The sequence below is a fragment of the Mauremys mutica genome, chromosome 8 (assembly GCF_020497125.1).
Source record: "Mauremys mutica isolate MM-2020 ecotype Southern chromosome 8, ASM2049712v1, whole genome shotgun sequence".
NCBI lineage: Eukaryota > Metazoa > Chordata > Testudines > Geoemydidae > Mauremys > Mauremys mutica.
In genome coordinates, this window is record NC_059079.1 from 53,061,081 (window position 1) to 53,080,635 (window position 19,555).

At 43.9% G+C, this 19,555-nt stretch overlaps 1 protein-coding gene across 2 annotated transcripts in view; it reads right to left on the reverse strand.

Annotated features, from left to right (window-relative positions):
* ODR4 (odr-4 GPCR localization factor homolog) overlaps window positions 1-19,555 on the reverse strand; it is a 40,200-nt gene that overhangs the window by 16,557 nt on the left and 4,088 nt on the right. The window contains exons 3-9 of one of the 2 annotated variants that reach the window (XM_045028143.1): window positions 10,329-10,463; window positions 9,779-9,874; window positions 7,913-8,019; window positions 6,455-6,491; window positions 4,758-4,898; window positions 3,911-4,006; window positions 2,907-2,975 (exon numbers count right to left, since the gene is read on the reverse strand). In XM_045028143.1, coding sequence (XP_044884078.1) covers window positions 2,907-2,975; window positions 3,911-4,006; window positions 4,758-4,898; window positions 6,455-6,491; window positions 7,913-8,019; window positions 9,779-9,874; window positions 10,329-10,463 — 681 coding nt within the window. The remainder of the gene's footprint in view (window positions 1-2,906; window positions 2,976-3,910; window positions 4,007-4,757; window positions 4,899-6,454; window positions 6,492-7,912; window positions 8,020-9,778; window positions 9,875-10,328; window positions 10,464-19,555) is intronic. The other variant, XM_045028144.1, reaches the window with a different exon arrangement.

Here is a 19,555-nt window from a genome sequence, read left to right on the forward strand (position 1 = left end):
AATTTTGTGTAACCTTCAACAGGCCACTTGGGCCCTGATCACACAAGCTATTTAAAATAAGGCATTTTTTTACTTCCTTTTTTTTTTGGGGGGGGGGGGGGAGTGAGAGTAAATTAACCACTGAAACAACTTAACTAGGAACGGAATGGATTCTTCATCACCTGAAATCTTTAAAATCAGAATTGGATGTCTGTCTTCAAAAACAGTGGTTCTCAACCAGAGGTACGTGTACCCCAAGGGTACTCAGAGGTCTTCCGGGAGTACATCAGCTTATCTAGATATTTGCCCAGTTTTACAACAGGCTACATAAAAAGCACCAGCAAAGTCAGTATAAACTTCATATAATTACTTGTTTATATTGTTCTATATACAATACACGGATATGTAAATATAAAATAAATCAATAGGAATGTAAATATTGTAATTATATGGTAAAAAGAAAGCACAGTAACTCACTTAACCTTGTAGTTATGTTCCTGAAAAATGCGACTTTAAGCGAAATGATGTTAAGCGAATCCAATTTCCCCATAAGAATTAATGTAAATAGGGGGGATTAGGTTCCAAGAAGATTTTTTTTCCACTAGACAAAAAAACTACATATTATATAGATATACACACAGTATAAGAAGGGCAGGAGGGATAGCTCAGTGGTTTGAGCACTGGCCTGCTAAACCCAGAGTTGTGAGGTCAATCCTTGAGGGGGCCACTTAGGGATCTGGGGCAAAGTCAGTACTTGGTCCTTTGTGAAAGCAGGGGGCTGGACTCAATGACCTTTCAAGGTCCCTTCCAGATCTATGAGATAGGTATATCTCCATTTTTTTTTTAAACAAACAATTTAATACTGTTCACAGCTATGATGATCGTGAAGCTTGTTTGAGGTGGTGAAGTTAGAGGGTGGAAGGGGGTGGGATATTTCCCAGGGAATGCCTTACTGCTAAATGATGAACTAGCACTCAGCTGAGCCCTCAAGGGTTAACGCATTGTTGTTAATGTAGCCTCTCACACAAGGCAGCACGAACATGAGGGAAGGGAGACAGCATAGCAGAGAGACACACACACACTGGGAGAGAGAATGAGATGCACACTGTCCCTTTTAATTAAGCTGACCCACTCTTAAGTGCATCGTCTTTTTAAGTGGAACAGGAAGTTGAGCCAGCAGCTGCTGCCCCAGGCTCTCTCTCTCAGTCCGTGTCCCCTCCCTGCTCTATATGGAGATGGGGTAAGCAGGGTGCAGGAGCAGGGGGACACCCTGACATTAGCTCCCTCCTTCCCCCCCTGCACAGCAAGCAGGAGTCTCTGGGAGCAGCTCCAAAGCAGAGGGCAGGTGCAGCACATGGCAGTGGGGGGAGTGACAGCTGAACTGCCAGCAATTGCAGGTGCCAAATGACATTAGAAGGGAACTGTCATAAACAGATAGTTAAGGGTTAATGTCTCTTTTACCTGTAAAGGGTTAAGAAGTTCACCTAGCCTAGCTGACACCTGACCAGAGGAACCAATGTGGGGGGAGGGGACAAGATGTTTCAAGAGGAAGGAGGGAAGTTTTCCTTTGTCTCAGTGTTAGTTTCAGTTTTGTGCCAGAGAAAAGACCCAGGAATCAAACAGGGTAGTGAGTATTAAAGAAAGAATAAATTAGTTTATTTCCTTTTGTGACATTGTCTTTTTGCATTAGAGGGATAATCAAATTGGGTTTTCTTTTGTGTAACTAAGGTTTTTGCCCAGGGGAACATCCTCTGTGTTTTGAATTTGTTGTCTGTGAGAGTAGCTTACATGCTAATCTCAGAGGTATTCCTTTCACCCCTTTTCCTTAATTAAAAGTCTTCTTTTTTTAAGAACCTGATTAATTTTTTCCTTGTTTTAAGATCCAAGGGGTTTGGATCGGTGTTCACCAGGAAACTGGTGGAGAAGTCTCTCAAGGTTACCCAGGGAAGGGTTACAGTACTTGGGAGGGAGAGATTTTGGGGGGGAAGACAGAGTTTCCCAAATGACTCAAACAGCTGTTTTAAACGATTTGGGTGGTGGCAGCATACTGATCTAAGCTGGTAATTAAGCTTAGGGGTTCTCATGCAGGTCTCCACATCTGTACCCTAAAGTTCAGAGTGGGGGTGAAACCTATGACAGGAGCATTGCACAACTTTAAACGAGCATGTTCCCCAATCGATCAGCAACGTAACAATGAAACAACGTTAACTGGGACAACTTTAAGTGAGGAGTTACTGTAAGCAATTTGTCAGTAATAGTGTGCTGTGACACTTTTCTATTTTTATGTCTGATTTTGTAAGCAAGTAGTTTTTAAGTGAGGTGAAAAAGACAAAATCAGACTCCTCAAAGGGGTACAGTAGACTGAAAAGGTTGAGAGCCACTGTTCTAAAAGATATATGCTCTAGCTCAACCAGAAGGTATGGGCTTGAATCAGAAAGCACTTGATAAAAATGCTATGGTCTGTGTTATATAGGTGGTCAGACTAGATGAGCACAATGGTCCCTTCTGGCCTTAAAATCGATAAGCCTTTTTGGTGCACGTGAACCCATACAGCCACACAAAGCCCCACTGAAGTAAATGGAGGCGTGTAGGTGCAGGATTCTGTCCAAGATGAGCAGTTTACAGAATTTAACATCTCTAGGCCTCAGTTTCCCTCCCCTCAAATTATTATATGATCCTTAGATGTTAGGTGCTCTATCACGACCTGATACTCCCACTGAAGTCAATAACTTGGATAAGTCCCTACGTACCAGGATTATATTAATTTGAACAAGAATTACTCCCTATAGTAGGAAGTAGTTATTTAAAAAAAAAAAAACATTTTCGATTTTTACTTCACGCCCCTTTTTTAGATTAGGTATCTGAGAATAAAGCTTAATGAAATACTGCACTTAACCTTACTGGCATTTTCCACACACAATGCTTACCAATTGCATCAGAACCTTCACATCAAAGGGTTGAATACTGTGTTGAATATTTCCTCTTGAAGTCTTTTTCTGAGATAAAAGAAAGGAAAAAATGATATGAAATATATAGAGCATTTCTGTATCTACCATATCTAGGTGCTCCACTGACCTGCAGCACTGTAGTACCAGTTTGTAGATTTTAGAAAGAAAATTGAGATAGGGAAACAACCTTAAGGACACAGTTAACAAAATGTTAGGAATCTTTGGAAAAAAAATTATTAGTAGTGGTTTCAGTACCAAAACAACTGCACAGTTTTAAATGATCTCATTAGAATCTTCTTGAGTGGCTCACACTTTACCTCCAAAAACTGCAACAGTAATAAAGCTGTTGAAGTCACCCATAAAAGTAAATCTAATCTTCAGCATATGGGCAGAGTTCTTATACACCAGTCCTTCCTAATTTATCCTTCTTTTCACTACTGCTACAATGATCTCTTTTTTGCTTCAAGGATGGGTGGGGAATAGGAATCAGGTTTAAAACAAACAAAAGAAAGTATCTCTTCACACAATAAACAGTCAACCTGTGGAACTCTTCGCCAGAGGATGTTGTGAAGGCCAAGACAATAACAGGGTTCAAAAAAGAACTAGATAAGTTGATGGAGGATAGGTCCATCAATGGCTATTAGCCAGGATAGGCAGGGATGGTGTCCCTAGCCTCTGTTTGCCATAAGCCAGGAATGGGCAACAGGGGATGGATCAGATGATGATTACCTGTTCTGTTCATTCCCTCTGAAGCACCTGGCATTGGCCACTGTTGGAAGACAGGATACTGGGCTAGATGGACCTTTCGTTTGACCCAGTATGGCCATTTTTATGTAAGAGAAAAGCAATCCTTTATACTAATTACATGGCACATGCCAGTTGGATGTAAAATATTCTACAGAAGACCTTTCAGCCATTAATATTACCATACCAGACATTTTGAGTGACACATCGATATTAATTCCATGCTATACAACACACACCTGCCCTTCCAATAGCTCTGCGTCATCGTCTTTAGCTTGCCCGTTGATCAGAAAAACACCTTCCTCTATCTGTTTTGCCCACCGGGTTAATCCGTTCTTTAAAAAACAAAAACACAGAAAGACTGTAAGTGTATATTTTGGGAAGAAAGCGTCTCTAAAAATAAACTACACTTTTGGTTGAATATTGCCACAAAACCCACCAACACTCCAGAACTACTGTAATGCATATTTAAATCATTAGCCAAAGAAAGACAATAACAAATCCTAACCAAATTTCAGACCTCTCATCCATCTGCATCATACTGAAGGACAACATACTACTCACAAGACACCTATTAATCTACATTTCCTAAAGTAAATAGAAATATTAATTTTAATCTTTACTGGCCTAAAAATAAAGCTAATTTGCATAACCACCTATACTAAGGACATGGACACCTGGATTTTATTTTTCCATAAGATAGGGGTGGGGCCTATTAATAGTGAATGGGCAATGAGAGCACTCCATTTTCAAATCCTATCAAAACCAGACCCTGCATCGAATGAAGAGAAAAAGGAAAGCTGCTATCTTCTTTACACGCTCCTAATAATGTTTCTGAATAATTTAAATTAAACAAACGTAGGAAAATAAAAATCTTGAAAGATTTCTCTCCTTATGCTTAATGCAGCAAGTGAGTTGTACATAAGGAACTTATTACCTTATAGATTTAACTGCCAGTAACAAATCATTAATTCTATTCCCCTATCTACTGCATATTTTCATAAAACATTATTCATTTCTAAGCAGTACAGTAGTATGTACAATATTAATGGAGTAAGAAATATTGTATTGTTATTGTTTAGTTACCCTTGTATTTTTCTCTAGTTCATAGTTGACTGACGTAGCAGAAAGTGGGATGTGGATATTAACATTAATTGTGCACTCCAAAGATAGCCAGAAGGCAGACAGGCCACTTTGGTACTTCCAGTCTGCTGGCTTAGCTGAACTCTGGGAGGAAAAGACAGGGTTTTATTTTTTAAATGTAGCAAATATAATGGCTTAATACTGTAGCCTATAGGACTAACCTGCTTGCATAAATATAGATAGGATAGATAGATAGGATATCTTTTTATTTGATGTATTGTATTAGGTTTATAGATTTATATTAAAGTAAGTTTGGCTGTAATGCAAGAGACCTACAGGCCATATCCTGTATGTTAAGCTAAAGCAAAAGTTAGCATATCTCTATTAAGACCTTTTATTCAGAAAGCAAAGTTGACCTATATCTTGTTATCTAAATAGATGAGTACCCACGCCTATGTCTATGACCTTTTATTTAGACTGATAGACAGTGACGAATGGCATAGGGGGGTTTTCCCACACACTTAATAAGTACACCACAAAAGACTAATGTGCATACATACCTGTCATCAATACGCACATACATACTAGCCTATGGCGTAAGTGTACCCTAACATTTCTGTGGGTGAGAAATGAAATTTGGGCATAAGAGGAAGGAGGTCCGGCATTTGCCCTATAAAAGAGTTGGCCACCTCAATAGAGTATCTCCATTCTCTCTTCATCTCCATTATCTGCATTTTCTTACTAGCTTTAGATCTCCATTTCTCACTTAGAGTGGAAGAAGTATCTATCTACGATGACTGCTACTATTTGTAGGCTATACTTGTTCTTCTTAAACTTTAAGTTTCAAGGGAACTAGGCTAAGCTTGGTTTCCCTAAGTTTTATTCTTAGTTTGTTTATTAGCTTTTGATCTAAGTTTAAGATAGTCAAGTAAAACCTAGAAGCAGCAAAGAATCCTGTGGCACCTTATAGACTAACAGACTAACAGATGCATCCGAAGAAGTGGGTATTCACCCACGAAAGCTCATGCTGCAAAACGTCTGTTAGTCTATAAGGTGCCACAGGATTCTTTGCTGCTTCTACAGAACCAGACTAACACGGCTACCCCTCTGATAAGTAAAACCTAGTCAGCTTTAACAGCTCTTAGCATTTTCTAAGCACCACATCCCTCACTCAAGAATTGAGACACCTGAACTTCAAGGCTGGTCCTGTGTCTCTTACCACCAGGTTATCAAGAAAGGGTGCGAGTATATTAACCAAAGCTTTGTTGCATCTAATACTATATTATCATATGTATCTTTTGAATAGCAGTAATGCAATTGTAACTTTGTACCTCTTGAGTATTTTTATCATTTACTTGCTATTATTGATTTTAATAAAAAGTCTTTAAGGCTGTATCTGTCTCAGTGTAAGCGTCCCGTCATACCCCCGAGGGTCCTTTATAAATTCTGTGGAGACTGATTCAGGACAAGAACTTTTATCTTCTGATCAAACAGATTGGCGAGCCTAACCCATACTAATTATTAATATTAATTATTAATATTATTAAGATCAAATAAAATTACATTAATAAACTAAATTCCCATATTATCCAAATTAATATCAGTACACCCTAAATAAGGCTACAAATACAATGTTACAAATCTGAAATAAAATCCATTTCTTCTGAACTTTAAGTCTTGAATACAGTAGTCAATCTTACCTTTGGATCTTGCATATCATAGGTTCGACAGAGTATTCTTTACTAATTAAGGAAAAAATTCAATGAAATATGCTTAAAAGGAACAAATAAAAACTAAGGAGCAAAATAAAAAAAATGAATATTTTAAATAAACTTGTAATTTATCATCTAAGTTTACTATCTTCCTATTTTTCAGAGCCAAGTTTTTAATATTGTAGAGAATGTTCTCACATTGATGGGAATTAAAAAAAAGTTTCACTTGTAAACTACAAGTACTACAGGAATGATGTAACTGCCTTTCAAATATGTATCAACATTGATAGCTATTCACATGGATAGCTACCAATAGTGATATGTATTTTCACCTGCAAGCCCTGATGTCTCCCATAATTCTCTACAATTGTGCTTTCTCTCCTGGCCTCCTCCAGAGCAACACTTCTCCCCCTATAAATCTCTCGAGCCTCAGTTCTTCCCCATGATCCTCATGTGCACAGCTATTTCACTGACCCACAGCATTCTTCCAACCATGACTGTTACTTCCCCACCATAATAAAAAATAGTTTAAAGGTTGATTATTACAATTGCAGGTTACAATGCCATACAGAAAGACATCAGATGTTATTTTGGGTGCCTTTGATATTTAAAACAAGATCACTTTTACAAATTGAATGTGGGAGTGAAGTAGTGGGGCATGGTGAGAAGTAGCAATATGCATAGAGAGTGCAAGGGAAAACCTTAAGATGTTGCTGGGAAGAGGCTCTCCTTTCTGATGAGCCATAAGTGGTTCATTAAAGGAGATTTCCACTCCCTTGTGCTTCCCCATCCAGGCTCCTTCCTACTGACCACCCTCTTTTTCCTCAACTTCCTTCCACCAACAGAAACCCCTATATCTTTATCCTCGTTCTGAACAACCAGTTTATAGCCTTCAACTCCGACAATAAATATAACACAGAATGGAAATCTGTGTGCACTAGTGTAACTTCTACATGAAAATTACTACCAAATAGAGATTACCCTTCATATAAAACTTAACAGAAAAACACCCTGCATTTACTATTTGCAATCGGACACCATACCCACCTATTTACATGCATCATACAAAAATTAATATAATGTAATTTACTGAGGCCACACCAACCCTAAAATCAATCAAAACGCATGACCATATAACCAGTAAACATGCTCAAAGTTATGGCTGCACATCGGTTGAGCAGAGTGAGGGTGGAGAATGTGGGCTGTGAATGGTGGAAGGCCAGGAGCAGGGGAACTGATAAGTTGAGTGCAGAGCAGATACCTTGCTTTTTATGATTTGTGTTAATGGAATATCCATCCTAGCAACCCTTGACACAAAGATGATAAAGTTTTTGGGTGGCAATAAGTATACAATTAGACCAGACAGATTAGATAGATCCTGCCCTATATTATATTTCAATACACTGTATCAAAAGACTATATTATATTTTTGCTATAGAAGGATACTTCTTTGTAGCAGAACAAAGGTGAAGAGCCACTCTGTCAGAGACCTCCTCCTCCGTAAAATTCCAGAGCCTCTTTTTACCAATAGACTTTTCTACTGAAAAAACTAGCTGAAGAAGAAGGAAAAAAATGTTACGGGATTTTTCTTCATAGCACAAACAAAAATTAAAGCAAGTAGTTATAATTACTGAAAACAGCCCTGTAATTCAGTTTTAAAGCAAAACAGCATGTCATTTTCACTATGGGTCAGTTTCTCAGTTGTATAAAACTTTGTAACAGAAACAAAACTTGAATATTTGCAAATGCACAGGCTGCAAATATACAAACTAAAACTGATGGAAAGATCTGTGCAAACCCTTGGGAATGGTCACTGCCACTCCGATGCCAGCATCCATTTTCCAAGGACTTTATGACTTTTAATTATAATCTAACATGAAATCTGACAGTCTGAAGACGAGCCAGTTTTCAGATGGTTCAGGAACTAAAAATACGTTGTTTTAGTTAGATTGGTGCAGCCGTTAAATGTCTGAAACATCACATATGAAAGACTCAAGCGCTGGAGATGATGTAATGAAAATATCTGATGTGCAGACTTTACACCGAACAGCAGCTTTCTGTACATACTACAGTACAAGGCAGCACAACCACTATCACACAAATCTTCAAAACAATCCACTGACTCAATTCATTTGCACTTTTAAAAAACCCTTCATGGACTTGCTCATGCCCCGCTCATAGACCTGGTTTCTTTCTTCACCTTCCTCTTCTCTCAGTTCAATATAATCTGACTGCCTTCCCTGCAGCTCCTGATATTTGCAACAGCTTTCACATCTCTCTCCATCTCATCAACGCTCTCTTCACAGGGGCAGCTCTAGCCATTTCGCCGCCCCAAGCATGGCGGCACGCCTCGGGGGGCGCTCTGCCGGTCACCGGTCCCGCGGCTCCAGTGGACCTCCCGCAGAGGTGCCTGCGGAGGGTCCGCTGGTCCTGCGGCGGGTCCGCTGGTCCTGCGGCTCCGGTGGACCTCCCGCAGGCATGCCTGCGGATGCTCCACCGAAGCCGCGGGACCAGTGGACCCGCTGCAGGGACACCTGCGGGAGGTCCACCGGAGCCGCCTGCTCCCCTCCCGGCGATCGGCAGAGCGCCCCCCCGCGGCATGCCGCCCCAAGCACGCGTGCTGGGGCCTGGAGCCGCCCCTGTCTCTTCAGACCACTCCTAAAAACTTAAAGTCTCATTTGCCTCCACATTTCCAGTTCCCACTTCAACCATTTAACTCTGTCAGACAATTTGGAAGACAGTTGGTATGAAAAAGACAATAAATCAAATAAAGTTATATAAACAAACAACAACAGAGATGAAAAAAAATCACTTAAATTTTGTCCTTTGCCACATCTTGGGTAAGTTATCTACAGAAGTATCTGTCCCGATATTGAGTAACATTCATAATGCTTCCACTGATATATAGGTTACTATAGGTGAGACTGGTAGCAGTGCCAAATATAAAAGCTGCCCCACGCCTCCCATTATAAGAACTTCTTTTCAGTTGCTTATAGCTTTGTCAAACTTTAATCACTGGGACTGAAATTTTATATGCCAGGTGTCAGCCTCAGGCTGATTTTTTTTTTTTTTTGAAAATTTTAGCCAAAATGGTTACAGCTGTTTCCAAGAATAATGTTGTAGAAATATATATTGTTTTGCCCAGGTTGAAAAATTCAGGCAACCTTTTACTGCACCATTTATCTGGGATATTTTTGGTTTCTGTTTCAGTGAATCCAATTAATAAATATAGCTAAGACCGCAGTGAAGTTACTCTGCTGCACAAATTAAAAAAATCCAGCTCCTTCCTGTGGACATTATCTACGCACTTACCTTGCGCAAAGCATTTTGGATGTCTTTAGCCAGCTCTGGAGCTGCAACAATAAATACACCAAGAACTAGCAGTCCTCCTGGAAGCATTCTAGACAACTTACAAAATAAACAGAAAAGCACATTATTAATTACTATTATGATTATAAAGTTCTATAAACTATATCACTTGGTTTACTATGGACTTTTTTTTTTTTTTTTAAAGGTATCAGAACCCTGAGGTAGAATAAACTGCAAGACTAAAATTAGCAAGGCTATTTCTGACCTTCACATTCCCTTAATTTAAAAATACTCTATTCTTCCATTTTATCATCATATATTTCATGCAAGTTTTGTGCCCAAAAACTACAGGGCCACCTGCTTTGCAGAAAAGACGTAAATATACTACTTTTAATATTGGCTGTAGTAGTGTAAGTTTTGATCAATTAACAAAATCAGTGCCATCAAAGGACTCTTGAGAAGACTCTTTTATGCATGAAATTAGGGTCTGATGTTAAGAAGAATTTCAAACTTAGTTCTTACATTAACTATACATCTTCTGAAAGTGGTTTACCTGACTAGCATGTCCTGTTACCCATTCTTCATCAATGTCAGCCAATTTTGGATGATAATTTTTGTTGCTTTCATTCTGCTCTTCTCTTGGAGGTGTTCGAATAGCCAGAATCACATAATCTCTTTGTGGGGAACACTTAGGGGGGAACAAACAAACAAAAAAAACCCACAAAAGACTATGAGGTTGGTATCGATTTTTAAAGATAAATCACAGTGTAATATATAGCACCTTTTGAGTTGCTGTGTAGTTCAGCTCTATAATATTCCAGATTTTGAGGGTTTTTTTAAAGTCACACATGGAAATATTTTTTCTCCCTTGTCCTTAACTCTTAAATGGACTCAAAGAGGTAAAATTTAGCCCCAAACAACATTATTTAGAAAAAGTAAGTCTAATAGATGTTTGGCTTTTTTAAAAAAAATATTCTTGTTGAAATAGATTTGGTTTTGGGGGTTTCTCTCTCCCCAAACAAAAACAGGCCCTTGCAGTACTTACAAGGCAAGCACTGCAGTACTGTGCTAGTGCAGGAGAACCTGTAAGTGAAATTTACTAGATTGAAAATAGACTAAGTTTCACTTTCATTATCATTTAAAAAAAAAAAAAGTCAATAGCGTAAGTAGTGCTATGTGTTTTTTTTAAACTCTTCATTTTTAATAACCTAACGAGTAACTGGTGATAGTAAAAAGTTGTAGAAATAAGTAATATTACTTGAGAAGCAACATGTCATGTAATTAAAGACTATTATGCTCAGTGCATCATTTTAAAAGTCTCAAAGCTCTCGTTTCCTCATCTTTCGACACCTCGACCAATTTACCTGCAAGGCTATTCACAAAAAAAATTGTATAATGGGAAGTGAATACCCTTGGCTCACCCAGATACTCTCCTTGTGCTCTGTGGGTACATCTACACTGCAATCATGGGGTGTGACTGCAACTCGTGTGGACATACCCGAGCTTTAATCTAGCTAGCTCGGGTACCTGAGCAGTGAAGCCAGAGTAGTATGGGTAATTACTAGGGTGGTTAGCCTGCACTAAAGCCTGTGTTGTCACAGTTTCACTGCTCTGGTACCTGAGTTAGCTAGATTAAAACTCGGGTATGTCCACACGAGTTGCAATCAAAGCCCATGATATGGATATAGACATATCCTAAAACTACTATACCATTTCCCCACAAACTTCAAGAGACAAAATAAGGTCATCTTTGGCCAGAAATCAAGCATTGTAAATTTCAGAGAGATCGGAGCAAGTGAGAATAGAGGCTTAGGCCTGGTCTTCACTATGAGGTTAGGTCGAATTTAGCCACGTTAGATCGATTTTATAAGCAATGCGGCTACACAACCAACCCTGTTCTGCCGACCTAAAGGGCTCTTAAAATGGACTGCTGTACTCCTCCCCAACGAGGGGAGTAGCGCTAAAAATCAACCTTCCTGGGTCAAATTTGGGATAGTGCAGACGCAGTGCTGTGCAATTCGATGGTATTGGCTTTCAAGAGCAATCCCAGAGAGCTCCAATGTGACCATTCTGGACAGCATTTTCAACTCCAATGCACTAGCCAGGTACACAGGAAAAGCCCCGGGGAACTTTTGAATTTCATTTCCTGTTTGGTCAGCGTGGTGAGCTCAGCAGCACAGGTGACCATGCAGTCCCAGAATCGCAAACGAGCTCCAGCATGGAGCAAATGGGAGACACTGGATCTGATTGCTGTATGGGGAGAAGACTCTGTGCAGGCAGAACTCTGAGCAAAAAGAAGAAATGCTAATATATATGCCAAAATCACATAGGGAATGGTGGAGAGAGGCTACACCAGGGACACACAGCAGTGCCGTGTGAAAGGTAAGCAGATCAGGCAAGCCTACTACAAGACAAAAGGAGGCAAACGGTTGCTCCGGGTCAGAGCCCCATACATACTGTTTCTATGACCAGCTGCATACCATTCGGGGGGGGAGGGGGGAGGGAGGAGGCTACCAGTACCCCACCACTGCCCGTGGACACCTGAAAGGGGGGGAGTCTCACGCAACATGGAGGAGGATTTTGTGGATGAGGAGGAGGAGAATGCCCAACAGGCAAGTGTAGAATTCATTCTCTCCAGCAGCCAGGACCTTTTCATCACTCTGGAGCCAATAACCTCCCAGGGCGAATTGTTCCCAGACCCTGAAGGCAGAGAAGGCACCTCTGGTGACTGCATATTTGTAACTACACTGCAGGGGTTAAAAGCAATTGTGTTTTAATGTCTGATTTGACCTGAAGAATTGGGATGCATTCGCGGCCAGTACAGCTACTGGAAAAGTCTGTTAACATGTCTGGGGATGGAGCTGGAATCCTCCAGGGACATTTCCATGAAGCTCTCCTGGAGGTACTCTGAAAGCCTTTGCAGAAGGTTTCTGGGGAGGGCTGCCTTATTTTGTCCTCCATGGTAGGACACTTTACCAAGCCAGTAGCAAGTAGTCTGGAAGCATTGCAGCACAAAGCATGGCAGTGAATGGTCCTTGGTTTTGGTCGCTTTCACACAACATTCAGTTGTTATCTTTCTGTATCACCTTCAGGAGAGTGATCTCATTCATGGTCACTTGGTTGAAATAGAGGAATTTTTGTAAGGGAACAGTAAAAGGACCCCGTTCATGCTGGGCTGTTTGCGCTTGGCTAAAAGGGATCATCCTGGAGAATAGCCACGCAGTGGGGGGAGGGGGGAGCTGCACATACACCCCAAAACTGCAGACCCTCCTTTAAAACAGCAAACCCAACCGGCATTGCTTGCTATGGGAAAGGAGGGTGCTGCAGTTTGAAACCATTCCCACGTGTTATGAAGGCAGAAGAAGCCAACCCTGCATACCCTTTGGCTTACCATGGCTGCCTGGAAACCGAATTCTGTTGCCCAGCCGTGTGTGATGTGTCACCATACAGGCAGGCACTCAATATAAAAGGCAAAATGCGACCTTGTACCTAAAACACATGTGCTGTCTGCTATGAATTGCTTGATTCACTGTGAAAGTGTCTCCCTTTTGTTCTCAAAAATTATCTTCTTAAATTTTACTCTCCCTTTTTATCCCCCCCGCAAGTGCAAATGTTTCTGTGCTCCCTGCATCAACTCTGTCCCTGAGGTTATCGCAGATTGGAAGGCGGAAAAAATTTACTCGTGGTGACATATTTTAGAGCTCATGCAGTCCTCCCACACTGATAGGGCACAGATGAATGCATGGAAGCATTCAGTGGCAGAGGCCAGGAAAGCACTCAGTGAGCTGATCAGAACACGCAGGAGGAGATGCTGAAGTTAATGGGGGAGCAAATGAACATGATCAGGTGTCTGGTGGAGCTGCAGGAAAGGCAACCAGAGCACAGATCCCTGCTGCATCCATTGTATAACCGCCTGCCCTCCTATCCAAGTTCCATATCCTCCTCACCCAGACAGCCAAGAATGGGGGTGGGAAAGGCGCTGGACACCCAGTCACTCTACTCCAGAGGATGGCCCAAGCAACAGAAGGCTGTCATTCAAACAGCTTTGATTTGTAGCATGGCTACAATAAGCAATGTGGCCTTGTCCTTCCCTGCTCCCCCACCCCATCCAGGCTACCTTGTCAGCGATACTCCCCCCTCCCCTCTTTTTTTTAAATAAATAAAGAATGCATGGATTCAAAACAATAGGGACTTTATTTCCTTTGCCAGTTGTGGTCGAAGGGGAGAGGGGGGCTGGCTTACAGGGAAGTACATTCAACAAAGGGGGGGGGGGTTGCATCAAGGACAAACACGCACAACTGTCACACAGTAGTCTGGTCAGTCATGAAACTGTTTTTCAAAGCCTCTCTGATGTGCAGCGCACCTAGCTGTGTATCTTCTAATCGCCTGGTGTCTGGCTGTTCAAAACTGGCCGCCAGGAGATTTGCCTCAACCTCCCACCCCACCATAAACATCTCCCCTTTACTCTTACAGATATTATGGAACACACAGCAAGCAGCAATAACAATAGGAATATTGGTTGCGCTGAGGTCTAACCTACTCAGCAAACTGCACCAGTGGGCTTTTAAACGTCCAAAGGCACATTTTACCACCATTCTGCACTTGCTCAGCCTGTAGTTGAACTGCTCCTTACTACTGTCCAGGATGCCTGTGTATGGCTTCATGAGCCCTGGGAGCAAGGGGTAGGCTGGGTCCCCAAGGATAACTACTGGCATTTCAACATCCCCGGTGGTAATTTTCTGGTCTGGGAAGAAAGTCCCTTCTTGCAGCTTTTCGAACAGCCTGGAGTTCCTAAAGATGCGAGCGTCATGCACCTTTCCCAGCCATCCCACGTTGATGTCGGTGAAACGTCCCTTCTGATCCACCAGTGCTTGCAGAACCATTGAGAAGTACCCCTTGTGGTTTATGTACTGTTTGGCAAGGCGGCCCAGTGCCAAGATAGACAGAACGCATATCCCTATCGCCCCACCACACTTAGGGAACCCCGTGGCAGCAAAGCCATCTACTATGACTTGCACATTTCACAGAGTCACTAACCTTGTTAGCAGGTTACTGATTGCCTTGGCTACTTGGATCACAGCAGCCCCCACAGTAGATTTGCCCACTCCAAATTGATTCCCAACTGACCGGTAGCAGTCGGGCGTTGCAAGCTTCCACAGGGCTATCGCCACTTGCTTTTCAACTGTCAGGGCAGGTCTCATCTTAGTATTCCTGCACTTCAGGGCGGGGGAAAGCAACTCACACCGTTCCATGAAAGTGGCCTTACGCATGCAAAAGTTTTGCAGCCACTGGGACTCATCCCTACCTGCAACGCTATGCGGTCCCACCAGTCTGCTGGTTTGCCAGGTACAGAATCGGTGTTCCACTGTATCAACCTGCCTCACTGCTGCCATGATATCCCAACTGCCACATCCTGTGCTTTCAGGAACATCTGTGTTCATGACCTCCTCACAATTGTCCCTGTGCTGGCAGCTCCTATCCCACGCTCTGCACATACTGCAGGATAATGCGTGATGTGTTTATAACGCTCACAACAGCAGAGCTGAGCAGGCTCCATGCTTGCTGTGCTATGGCATCTGCACGGGTAACCCAGGAAAAATGGCATGAAATGATTGTTTGCCATTGCTTTCAAAGAGGGAGAAAGGAAGAGAGGGGAGACTGACGACATGTACCCAAAACCACCCGCGACAATGTTTTTGCCCCATCCGGCACTGGGAGCTTAACCCAGAACGCCAATGGCCAGCGGAGACTGTGGGATAGCTACTCACAGTGCAAAACTCCGTGAACTGATGCTAGCAACGGTATTGAGGATGCACTCTGCCGACCTACTGCGCTTAGTGGGGATATACACGATCAACTGTATAAAATCGCTTTCTAAAGATCGACTTCTATAAAAATCGACCTAATTTTGCGGTGCAGACATACTCTCAGATTATACCTGATTATTCAAATTTAACAATGGCAGTTGCTGCCTCTCCCAGCATAATATACACAATGACCTGCAAGTTTGATGCAACCTATCCTTCACATAAGTCTGTAATGAAGATTTATGTATAATATCTTCGATAGTTATCAGTTTTATTGCTGAATCCTCTGCAGTATATGAACTTCAAGTGGAACAGAAATGGATACAGATTGGAACACTTTTCCAAAAGGTGAGCGGACATGCTGGGTCCTTAAAAGCATTAGTGTAAAAATTGTAAAGCATTAGGACATTAGAACAACCAGAAGCTAGCAAAGAATACAACTTTGAGGGCTGCAATTTTTTTCCCCAAGATGATTCTTATTTGTTCCATGAAGAAAATGACCACCACCACTGACCCGAGATCCAGAAAGAAGAAATAATCTACAGCATATAACTCAAACAGCAGCTAATAATTGCATTGCAATGGCAGCTAGAGCAGTGGTTTTCAAACTGCGGTTCATGACCCAGTAAAGGGTTGTGGAATGTAAGGCACTGGGTCACGGCGGCTCTGCTCAGCACCACCGACCTGGCAGTTAAAGGTCCCATTGGCGGTGCTGCCTGGATAAGGCAGGCTGGTCTCTACCTGTTCTGACCCAGAGCTCCTTCCTCACCCCAAACTCCTCATCCCTGGCCCCAGCCCAGAGCCCTCACCCCCGCCCACACGCCAACCCTCAGCACCCCCCCAAACCTGAAGCCCCCTCCATCCCCAAAGCACCCCCCAAACCCCTCATCCCCAGCCCAGAGCCCTGACACCCTCCCGTGCCCCAACCCTGAGTCCCCCCCAAACCTGGAGCCCCCTTCTACACCAAACCCCTCATCCCCAGCCCAGAGCCTGTCCCCCAGCACACAGCCCTGACCCCCTCCTGCACCCCAACCCTCTGCACAAGCCCAGAGTGTCCTCCTACACCCTGAACCCCTCATTCCCGGCCCCACCCCGCAGCCCCAGTCCTGAGCCCCTCCCAGAGCCCAAACCTCTCACCACAGTTCTGTTGGGTCATGGGCATCAACAGTTTTCTTCAACTGGGTCACCAGAAAAAAAGTTTGAAAACCACTGAGCTAGAGGATACAGTCACCCAGAGACAAACGCTCCATTGTGCTAGACCAGAGGTCAGCAACCTTTCAGACGTGGTGTGCTGAGTCTTCATTTATTCACTTTAATTTAAGGTTTCATGTGCCAGTAATACATTTTAACTTTTTTAGAAGGAATCTCTCTATAAGTCTTTATATTATGTAACTAAACTACTGTCGTATGTCAAGTAAAAAAGGTTTTTAAAATGTTTAAGAAGCATCATTTAAAATTAAATTAAAATGCTGATCTTATGCTGCCGGCCTGCTTGGCCGGCAGCAGGCTGAGAGGGGCCTGAGGCCGGGATCCTGGCTGGCAAGGGGCTGGCAGACAGAACCCCAGAACAGCAGCGGGCTGAGCGGGACTGGTGGCCAGGACCCAGACCGGCAGTGGGTTGAGTGGCTCAGCCTGCTGCCGCTCAGCCCATTGCCAGTCTGGGGTTCCATCCGCCGACTCCTGCCAGCCAGGGTCCCGGCTGCCAGCTTCGTTCGGCCCGCTGCCGGTCTGGGGTCCCAGCTCACACAGAGTGGGTACCTACCTTCTCTCTGGTTTTAGCCCATTCTCTTCCTCTCTCTCTGCACTAAGCTGAAGATGGGAGTGCACTGAGCAAAGGGCTGGGGGTGAAGGAGCAGGCTGGGGCTTGAGGTGTAGGGTCTGGCCAGGAGCTAGAATGGGGGAGAGGGCTCAGGGGTGCGGCAGTAGGTTTGAGTGTGGAGTGCTTACCCGGGCAGCTCCCATTTGGTGTGAGGAGTGCAGGTGGGAATGAGGGTGTGTGTGTGCAGGAGCCTCCGTTTGGTGCTGAGGGTGGGGGTGGGGATGTGGGGGGGTGCAAGAGTCAGGGCATGGGGTGTGGGGGGGCTGGGTATATGTGGGGGGTGCAGGAATCAGGGCAGATGGCTGGGGTGTGTGAGGGGGCTGCAGGAGTCAGGGCATGGAGTGTGGGGGAGCTGGGTATGTGTGAGGGTGCCAGAGTCAGGGCTGGGGTCATGGGGGTGCAGGGGTCAGGGCAGAGGCCTGGGAGGTGTGGGGGGTGCAGGGCTCAGGGCAGAGGGCTGTGTGTTTGGGAGGGATTCAGGAGTCATGCCCTGAGCGGCTCATGGCAGGGACTGGAGGGGATATGCCCTGATTCCACCCTCCTTCCCCAAGGCCCCGTCCCCACCTCTTCTCCAGAGCAGCGAGCACGCTGCGGCTTTGGTTCTGGCTCTGCTTCTTCCCCTCCTGGGCCATCAGCTGTTCGGCTGCAGGAACCCAGCATGCTGGAGGAAGAGGCAGGGGCAGAGAAGAGCAGGCTGGGCTGGGCAGAATTTTTAATGGCACGCTGCTGCCTGACGAGGTCCTGGCCGCCAGCCCCACCCAGCCTGGGTTCAGCAGTGGGCTGAGCAGGGCTGGCGGCCAGGACCTTGGCAGACAGCAGCATGCCATTAAAAATCGGCTCCCATGCCATCTTGGGCAAACATACCATAGGTTGCCGACCCCTGTGCTAGACTATACATACAATTATTATTACTTTTTTAAGAAGGGGCCGCCCCAACCCAAAGAATTTGCATTTGAAACATATGATGAGACAACGGGAAGAGAAAAGCAAAATAAATAGGAGGACAAGGTAACTGTCATAAACAGATAGTTAAGGGTTAATGCCTCTTTTACCTGTAAAGGGTTAAGAAGTTCACCTAGCCTAGCTGACACCTGACCGGAGGAACCAATGGAGGGATAAGATGTTTCAAAAGGAGGGAAGTTTCCTTTGTTTTAGAGTACGTCTACACTACGGGATTATTCCGATTTTACATAAACCGGTTTAGTAAAACAGTTTGTATAAAGTCGAGTGCACGCGGCCACACTAAGCACATTAATTCAGTGGTGTGCGTCCACGGTCCAAGGCTAGCATCGATTTCTGGAGCGTTGCACTGTGGGTAGCTATTCCGTAGCTATCCCGTAGTTCCCGCAGTCTCCCCCGCCCCTTGGAATTCTGGGTTGAGATCCCAGTGCCTGATGGGGCAAAAATAATTGTTGCGGGTGGTTCTGGGTAAATGTCATCAGTCACTCCTTCCACTGGGAAACCAACGGCAGACAATCATTTCGCGCCCTTTTTCCCTGGATTGCCCTGGCAGACGCCATAGCATAGCAACCATGGAGCCTGTTTTGCCTCTTGTCACTGTCACCGTATGTGTACTAGATGCCGCTGACAGAGGCGATTCAGCAGCGCTACACAGCAGCATTCCTTTGCTTTTGCATGATAGCAGAGATGGTTATCAGCCGTTCTGTACCTTCTGCTGCCATTGTAAATTGGCAATGAGATGACGGTTACCAGTCCTTCTGTACTGTACTGTCTGCTGCTGTCATGGGTGCCCCTGGCTGAGGTCGGCCGGGGGCGCAAAAGACAAAAATGGGAATGACTCCCCGAGTCAATCCCTCCTTTATGGTATCTAAAAATAGAATCAGTCCTGCCTAGAGTATGGGGCAAGTGTACTAGAGAACCAGTGTATCAGAGAACCAGAGAGCACAGCCGCTCCGCGTCAGATCCCGCAGAAATGATGAGCTGCATGCCATTCACAGGGGGTGCCCCTGCAACAACCTGTTGCTTCCCTCCTCCCCCAGCCTTCCAGGGCTACCGTTGCAGTGTCCCCCCATTTGTGTGATGAAGTAATAAAGAATGCAGGAATAAGAAACAGTGACTTGTTAGTGAGATAAAATGAAGGGAAGGCAGCCTCCAGCTGCTATGATAGTCCAGACAGAACAGAATCTTTTCTTT